Raw genomic sequence first — 9,069 nt, 5'->3', positions numbered from 1 at the left:
CTCGAGAGCTTGAGCTTCTGGTTTCTCATTCATGAAGTCACTATGGTCCTTTCAGTGCCAATTCTCCATGGAGAAGCACTAAGACTGCATTGACCTATATTAGCACATGTATTTTCCGCATAGAGTAAAACGTCTTCAGCTATTCTTCCTCGACACGACTCAATATCCTTCATCCCTTTTGTGTAGGTTGGATTGATCCTTGATCCGTCACTGTTTCCACCAGCAGCGTTATCAATGTGTAACATCATGTGACCCCCAGGGTTTAACCAGGGTGTCATTGTCCTGCATTGGATGAGATGTTACACACACAGGCTGCACTAATGAAGAGACATGACATTAACATGTATAACAAACAGCACAGCTTCGTATGAACTTGCTCTAAAGGCCGGTGTGGATCAGCCCTGGTCAAAGAGAAAAGGCAAAGACGACGTGCTCTGACAAAGAGCCTGCCAGGTTGGTTTAATGACATTTTAAGAACTTCATCTGAATATCCCATTGAGCCTAATGAGGGATACATGCCTCTCCCCCCCCCCCCCCGCAGCTGAAGTCCTGTCTCTGTGGGAAGCGGCTGTGAGCAGGTGGACTTTGCCCACTTGGGGAAGCGACAACAGGAAGAGCAGCCGAGCAGATTCCTGTTCGTCGCAGCAGAGGTAAGACACGTTCTAATGGATTTGAGCTGCTCTTATTTGATTCATGCCGAGCGAACCTGGTGTCAAACAGCAGTTGATCACTCTTTGACGAGCAGAAAAGCCCAAGGAAGGGGGCGCTGGTGAGAGGGCTTCATTCATTATGTGACAGAAGGGATGTTCAAGACTTCCGGGCAGAAAGTCCATCCTCATGTCATTTAAATATTATAAAAATAACATTTACAAACATATATTTCCTGTCCAGTCTGAGTCGAAGATACTGAAACATAAGTCAAACTTTTTACTAGTTACTGATATTACAGGAAGTATATTGTTAATGATTAAACGATATATTAATATCCATTTCAAACTGTTTTATAGGCTCTCTGTCATTATTTATCTTGTGGAGCTAATTATATGTTATGTTCCAATGATTCATGGAAAATCAAGGACTTTAAACCCTCATGTCCTGATAAAATAAATTTTCGTCTGTCCGTCCCATCTGATGACAACTGAGTTTCCTCCGAGATCCATTAACCACAACCTATTTGGCCATTAAATATACATACAGCTCTATTAAATGGAGGCTTACGGCCATAATTATGGATGTTAGTCATGGATGGCTCTCAGTGTTTGCGCGATGCATCATTTTTGTAATTACCCATGTATTTGTGCCACACTGACATTGCCCTGTTTGCCAATTTACCATCCCTGATGGAAGCGCTGACACTACTCAGAGGGATGCTTTTGTGTCTCCGCCGTGACCTTAACTCGCCTGTTTCTCTGACCTTTCTTCTCCGTCAGTTTTGTGCCTCGGTTGGTGAAGAGATCTTGCGAGCTGTCAGCGGGATGGACCAAACCAACAGCAGCAGTAACGGTGGATATGGACCTCGTCCCCCACCGTACAACCACCAGGAGTCCGAAGAGGGGGCTTACACAGGGGTCAGCTATCAGGTTAGTAGTATGCCATGTATTTATATAGAGCTTTTCTCGTCTTGATGACACCTCAATGTGCCATTCACGCACACGTCACCAGCCCAGTACATACAGTGCATCTATGTTCAGCACCTTTTTTATACAAGGGGCAATTTTGGGTTGAGTATCTTGCCTTAGGACACTTTGGCAAGTGGAAATTGGGGACACTAGGATCGAACCACTAACCCCTCATTTGTTGACGACCCTCTCCACCCCCTGAGCCACAGCCGCCCCAGAATGTGTTAAACTAAATTCTGGTTTCTCTCCTATTTATTTTTGGATTAAATGTACCTCTGTTAGTTCAGCATCAGCCAAAATCCCCCAGCACCAGGCTTTGATCATAGATCATTATAAAACCTTAATCATCACAATGTCCACAAGGACTGTTTGAACATTTGATTAAGCAGAGTTGAGAGATTTTCTTTCTTTGAATCGCATCAACGTGAAAACCAAGACCACACTTCACATCATTTGTTTTGATTTTATGATTATAATTGTCTCAAAGACGCCTGACATGTAATTTAGTTTTTCTTCATCCAGGTAGGGAAAGGAAATGTCATGGTGGTGTCCCCTCCCGGCCTCTATGATAACGTGGTCCCTTCTGAGGGAGCAGCAGGAGGCCCCCAGCAGTTCACTGAAGCTCCACCTGAATACTCTTCCGGCTTGGAGGAGAGCGGCTTCAGCGACGCTGTTATACGAAGAGGTGAGAGCAGAAAATGGATAAAGTAAATTAAATTACGAAATTCAACTAATTAGCTTTTCAGAATTATCTTGAAATTGATTTGTAATTCAAAGCTGTTCCCTGATCAGCTGTACCCTGCCACACATCACAAATGTTTTCAAACGAGAGGAGGAAATGCAGATTTGGTGGAATCGAATATTTTTGATACAGGGTTGCAGCGTAAACAGCCCTGAACCTGCCTGTCTGCTTCACTCTGGCATTGTCTTCTATCTTCCCCCTGTCTGTTTACCTTACTGTCTGTCATACCTCGCTCTGTGTCCGTGTCAGGTTTCATAAGGAAAGTCTACTTGACCTTGATGATTCAGCTGCTGGTGACAGTCGGGATCATCTGTGCTTTTCTTTACTGGTGAGGCTCCGTCACACAAAGGGCGTTCCATTCTAAAAGAGAGGAGCCCACCACAGACACCTACCCATCCATCCACCTGCAGTTTAGTCTGTCACAGTAGCATCCTTCATCCCAGGGTATCACATTGTCATGCCCACAAAAACCCAAAGCTTCACTGAATTCACCATAAATATGTGAGTCGAGACAAGTTGGTAGAGAATAAAAGAGCCTTTCAACCACATAATATTTTAGCCGGCAGTAGTGTGAGAGCTTTATATGTTTTGTATAATGGATGTGGTAGAACGCAGCTCCTGTAATTTCTTTTCATAAATTGTGCTCAGCTCCCATGTGCCCAATGCTACGTCCTCTGTTAATATTTAATAAAATCCTTCTGCTGCCTCTATCGAATAAATGTTGCCTCTTTTAAACACTCCGCTCTTCCCCTCTTCCTTTTTTTCCTTATCAAATAACAGGGTCACTCTCCGGGAATGGGCGTTGGACACCTACTGGCTCTCCTACTGCATGATGTAAGCTTTCCAAAACATCCAGTGAGATCGTCAACGCCAGACACTTTTTCTCCATTTGACCAGTTCTTCAAACCTTCAGTTCAGTGTCTCACCTGCATGAAATCCACAGGATTCAAATCACAGCTCATCACGGGAGTCTGAATCCCACTCTCAGCACCGTCCAGCGTGACTGTGCATAAATAGTGCACTCAGTGGATTCGCATATTGAACACAGTGCTTATTTCCCGCTGATGGCCTGTTTATTTGCTATTTACGACACACTCTATATTCTCTGTGAAATAGGGCAGTGGTGATGGTGCTCATCGTGGCCTTGTCCTGCTGCAACAACCTCCGTCGTCGAGTCCCCCTCAATTTCATCGCCCTGGGCCTGTTTGTGAGTAGCGGTACCAGCCAGCCATCAAATGAAACCCCCAGCACACCTGCTCAGTTTCAGTTTGTTGTTGTTGTTTTTTTTGCCTTGTATTTACTTTCCATTTGCCTCCCCCCTCCTTCCCTCTCTCCCTCCGTCTCTCCTCCTCCCTGACTCAGACTGTCGCAGAGGGCCTGATGCTCGGATCTGTGGCAGTGTGAGTATTTGTTTCCGAGGACGAGCCCCGCCGCCGTGCCGACTCATTTGCACAATAACAGCCCCCATTCGATCCATATCTGATAGTATGTTCGTCAGCAGCGATGAAGCCATCAAACCCAGATAAGCTGCTCTCATTGTTGGTGTGCCAAATTTTTAAAAAAAGCCCATGGAATCAGATTTTCCACCCAGAGCATCACAAACACTTCAAAACCAATTTTTCTGCACCAGTGCCTGTGTAAACACAAGTTACCTTTTCCATCTGAGAGACATTTCTTTTTTTTTAACAGCATGTCACTCTGTCAGCAAAGGCACCAGCTGAGGCCTGACTATCAATAATATATTCAGATTATCATATTTATAGGATATTGCCATAACTGAAGCTGCAGCTGATATGAAATGAACTTAGGAAATACATAATGCAGTGCGTGTCCACTGGGGGTCTCTGCCATTGCTCTAGCTGAGACATATAATACAGACTTAAATGAGAAAATAACAAATTTCTTCCAAGGAAGAAATGTTCCCCTTTAGGATGAAAACAGAACCCTACTGTTCATGTATCCACGCCGCCTGCCGAGTAGTTAGACGTGGTACGATGGGGTGTCTCTGCCACCACACATGTGTTTGATATCTCTGTCTGTAGGTACTTTGATGCTGAAGCAGTTCTGTGGGCTGTGGGGGCCACGGCGCTGGTGTCCTTTGCCTTGACTCTGTTTGCGATGCAGTCAAAGGTAAGATCTGTCCCACACTTTGAACTCAGCTTGCAGTTTTAGTGGAAAAGTGTAAATTCGGTAAACTGCGGCGACTTTTGCTTTGCAGTCACAACGTCCACACACTCAGCTGCGTTTCCCGAGCAGTCAGAGTGAAAAGTGTCGAGCCGAGCTGCTGGCAGTGTTTTCTCCATGCAGCCATCAGCAGAGGTTTAGAACTCTGATGGGTTTGCTGTCCAGGCAAAACTGTGATTACTGCTGAGATCAGTGCATTTGTCAATCAAGTTAATTCCTTGTGTCCAGGGGTGGGACAGAGTTAAACCTCAACCTGGCCTGTCCTCACTCTGGCTCCTACCATAAATCTTAAGTTCAGAAATAGCCTGGAGGCTTTTTGTTATTTCCTAAACCCTGTCCCTCTGGCTCCTTTCATTATTAACTGTCTAATAGCTTTTTTAAAAAAGCCAATTGTTTTCTATTTTGATGTTAAAAAAGTCATTTCTGGTGCATTTGGTGCAGTGGTATGTACTTTAAAGGAAGGAAAAACCAGTAACTTGTATTCCTAAACTCTCACCGAGAATCTTGTTGAGAATTTACTGTAACATTTGCAGTGCCTGTCCTGAACCTGCCTGCATGGAATGTTCTGTTCCCTGTGTAGATGCTGCAGAGCTACGTCAGAATGATTCCTTGTCATTAGCGAGTCTTTGGACGTTGTGTACAAAGCTTTTTATAAACAGTCTATGGTGCAGAGTGAAGTTAGAAAACTTGGTGTTCATCCTGCCTGGTTTATCTGCAGTGAGGATCTTATAGTCAAAGTTTTTCGTATAATGAAACTGAATTGCTGAATTACTTTTTAGCGACACTATCCTCAGACCCAGGTTCACAGTTTTTTAAAACAAAAGCTCTGTAATTCAGCTCGATATAAAGCATTACAGCAAAAATTATAGAGATAGATATTGCTGCTGTAGTTTATCCGAGGCTGTAGAAGAAGACATGTTAAACTCTGCAGACTGACAGTGAACTGCCCCTCTGACTGCTACGGAGCACTGGTTGCCTGTTTACTCCAATTTTATTAACAATGAAATGTTCAAATTGCACCAATTTGAATACTGCACTTCCCGTGGCCATGAAGAATACACATGCCAAATGTCAAGCTGATGAACGCTTTGTGTAGATATTTGTTCCACATACAGGCCGACGTCTTTAAATAGATTAAATAAAAGATTTTTCTTTTGGAAGACATTGAACATTTTACAGTTTGTTGTACCAGTGTTAATCTTGCACAATGACACTTGGTTCATAGTTTAATTAGTGCAAATGTTTAATTAGTAAGGGCGGGAGTGAGGAGACCCTTTAAGAACAGCTCCACATGTATTGAAGCAGAAAGTGGAGCTGATAACTCGGCTCATAATCACATCCAGGACAAAAGTTTTCAAACGAGCAGTGAGGCAAAAAAAAAAAAAAAAAATAGAGACTGATGAAATAAATGTGGCTGAAGTCAAATTGAATTTTAAGTCCCTGTTAATTGTTTCCCAAATGCAGTTTGGAATTCCACACATTCTGCCACTTGTGCTTGTGCAGATATTCAGTCTTTGTGCTTAGGTTTGATAAAAGGGGCGAGCAGGTGTCTAATGATTACAGAGAATATATGAGCTTTTAAATGCTCTTCGCTCGTGATTAATCTGAGGCAGGGAGGCATGTGCACCAGGTTTAAACAGTCTGCATACCGAGGGTTATACTAGGATATGAATAGACCCATAAAAGATATCGTTTTTTTGGTCGAGCGAGCAGTCACTAACACACTTTAAGTTTATATTTTATAACCTCACATTCACACAGGGCTTTTTTTGTGTCTGTCGTTGTCATATAAAATGTTTGGGCATGAGCTGATGAGTGCTTCTCCTGAACTGACTGCCATCTTTTCCCTTCAGTCGATGTGAGAAGGGCACGCAGGCCAAAATCCCACCTCCGCTCCCCTCCTCTATGCCTGCGCTGCATCTTGTTGATTAATTATCCAGGATCTTTGTATCCAGAATCGTTAGGATTTTCTTCTGTGTTAAACGGCAATATGTCTTCATCATTGAGTAATCTGCGGTGGCTCGCGGCACAGCTGCAATGCAGACGACCTTGAGCGGCCCCCGGCTTTTATGGCAGTGATGAGTTTAAATGTTCTGTCTCCAGTTTTCTGTTTGAGAGGCTCCTCACATTCAGTGTCACTCTCTCTCTCTTTTCCACCCTCTCTCTCTCTCTCTCTCTCTCTCTCTCTGGCAACAGTGGGACTTCACTGCAGCAAATGGCAGCCTGTGGGTGTTCGCCTGGACCCTCTTCTCCTTTGCAATGCTCTGTGCCATCCTGCGCTCTCAGGTAAATCAAGGGGCCATTGTGTTTACTGTGAGAATGGCTCTGAAATGCATTGCAGCAGCAGTACAGTTAGAGGCAGACGTACAGCCTCCGAGCTTTTATTCCCACGATGTACTGGCACTGACCTGCGTGCTGAGCAGACTATAAAGAAGAAAGTGTGCACTCTCAAACCTTGCAGGAGTTCCACTGATCTCAGACTGATGCATATAAAAAAAAATCTCTGTTTACTGTTAACTGTGACTGCCTTAAGCTGGGGATGTGCAGATATAAGCATTCTGCTGATTTTAAATGGCTAAACGCGTGAAATGAACTGGAACCGAAAATAAACAGGGCTGTCCTGAAGAATATTGCGTCCACCATTTATCAGCCTTCACCATCATATTCACTGTACAGAGCAACTAGAGAGTAAAGGACAGTAATGTATTACTACTACTTCTGAGTGAACAGATGAGACCAGGAAATAATATACACCTTTAAATACCTGCTCCTCTCAATTGTGTCAGAAATGATCAATAATAATAACATTTGTGTTTTTCCTTCATCAGTATCTTTACATCGTGTACGCCTGCCTGGGAACTCTGCTGTTTTCCTTGGTAAGTCCACTCAAACTTTCATGACAGAATAGGATTCACACTCATTGAAAACAAGTGACCTTTCTGAAATGAAAGAAAGCATCATCACCGAAAAGAAGGTTGAATGTCAAGTAAGTGTATGTGATGTAAGGTCTGATCCCCGGGCTGAGCGGCCTGCCACCAGCGTTTGTCACAGTAGTTAGTGTCGAGAGAGAGACTCTGACGTCCTCGTGCCCTTTCATTTAAATTATGCGCCGCGTAACAGCGGTGGGCTTCATTTTCACAGCTACCTCTCTGTGTGCCTTTGGCATTAACAGCAAATGTTGTGACCCTTCCCGTCAGCCGGTGGAACAAACTGCGCCTGCACGCCGAGCGGAACAGGCTGTCAGCAGACACTCACAACTACATTATCATTGATACGGGCTGTTTGTCTGTACGGTCCCCCTCTAAGAGATTAGAAATACTACCCTGGTTACTGTAACCAGTGCTGCGTCTCTTTGTCATCACACTAACACGCCGCCCTCAGATGTCACTGCTGCTCTTGTTGAAGCGTCTCATCTCTCTGTGTCTCTCTGCAGTACCTGGTGTTCGATACCCAGCTCATCCTGGGCGGGAAACACAGAAAGTATGAGCTGTCTCCTGAGGAGTATGTGTTCGCCGCCCTGAACCTCTATTTGGACATTGTCTCCCTGTTCCTGCTCCTGCTGCAGCTCATCGGCCTCTGCCGCTGACACAACACGCCAGGACTCACATCCCATAATCAACACAGAGACACAAGACGACTGCTTTTGTTAAAATATAAAAATCTACAACTGGATTACATGTTTCTACAATGATACTGAACTAGGATTGACAAACCACTTGACACTCTTGTTATCATATTTGCGCAGTTCCTTCTCTTGATGTTCACACATCAAAGTGAAAGTTATTATGCACTGGCATTTTATTAAGTGATTTTCCCATTTGATTTTTATTCTGCTGTAAAATATGTTGCCACCCTTAAATCAAAATTCAGCCTGCTTAATATGCATTTCATTAAAGTTAACTTAACTGTTGTTTTTATTTCCAGTGTTCTGAAACAAGAAGCTGTGATGGAAGGCGAACAAAGAGAAACTGAACAGCCACAGTAACATTATCACTTCAAAGTAGCTCACTCATCCTGTGAGCTGAGCTGCGTTCACTTAACTTTGAAGTCTTGTCCAATTAATGACCAGTGTTGAGGGATCTGTTCAAATGAAGCTCGTGTAAAACCAGATTCCAGAAACTAATTTAACTCCATTAAAGGCTGTGTGGAATTTAGTGACATCTAGTGGTGAAGTTGCGTGTTGCAGCGTGAGTTGACTTAATTTGATTGCTTTTATCAGTGCATTTCTTTGCAAACATGAACGAGAACCTGTGGAAACCTTCAGTTGTCGTTAAAACTCAAAAGGTGTTTAGTTTGTCCAGTCTGGGCAACTGTAAAAAAAAAACATGGCAGCGTCCGTAGAGAGGACCCGCTCCTGATGTAAATAAACAGTATTTAAATATAAAGGGCCCATTCTAGGGTAAAGAAAACATTAATTTGTACATTTAGATGAAACACACAGATCATCTGCCATAGATCATTTTCACCTCAATCTTACACACTGGACCTTTAAAAGACAGAAAGTTTTTTCCTTCAGATAAAACT

General features: G+C 43.5%; 1 protein-coding gene across 4 annotated transcripts; it reads left to right on the top strand.

Annotated features, from left to right (window-relative positions):
• Nucleotides 1-538: 538 nt before the first annotated feature.
• Nucleotides 539-8,455, top strand: zgc:110410 (uncharacterized protein LOC553618 homolog). Of its 4 annotated transcripts, none has more exons than XM_034612038.1 (11): nucleotides 539-650; nucleotides 1,453-1,580; nucleotides 2,142-2,304; nucleotides 2,611-2,689; nucleotides 3,142-3,195; nucleotides 3,478-3,568; nucleotides 3,724-3,761; nucleotides 4,404-4,491; nucleotides 6,742-6,831; nucleotides 7,374-7,421; nucleotides 7,979-8,455. In XM_034612038.1, exons 2-11 carry the CDS (start codon nucleotides 1,476-1,478, stop codon nucleotides 8,129-8,131), a joined length of 909 nt encoding a protein of 302 aa, XP_034467929.1. In that variant the 5' UTR covers nucleotides 539-650; nucleotides 1,453-1,475; the 3' UTR covers nucleotides 8,132-8,455. The 4 variants fall into 4 exon arrangements, with proteins under 4 accessions (XP_034467929.1, XP_034467930.1, XP_034467928.1 ...); XM_034612039.1 differs by having other exon boundaries at nucleotides 602-650; nucleotides 1,431-1,580; XM_034612037.1 differs by lacking the exon at nucleotides 539-650 and adding an exon at nucleotides 651-769.
• Nucleotides 8,456-9,069: the final 614 nt, after the last annotated feature.

The sequence above is a fragment of the Hippoglossus hippoglossus genome, chromosome 16 (assembly GCF_009819705.1).
Source record: "Hippoglossus hippoglossus isolate fHipHip1 chromosome 16, fHipHip1.pri, whole genome shotgun sequence".
Taxonomy (NCBI): domain Eukaryota; kingdom Metazoa; phylum Chordata; class Actinopteri; order Pleuronectiformes; family Pleuronectidae; genus Hippoglossus; species Hippoglossus hippoglossus.
The sequence above is the reverse complement of the archived record's forward strand: the minus strand, read 5'-3'. Positions and strand labels throughout refer to the sequence as shown.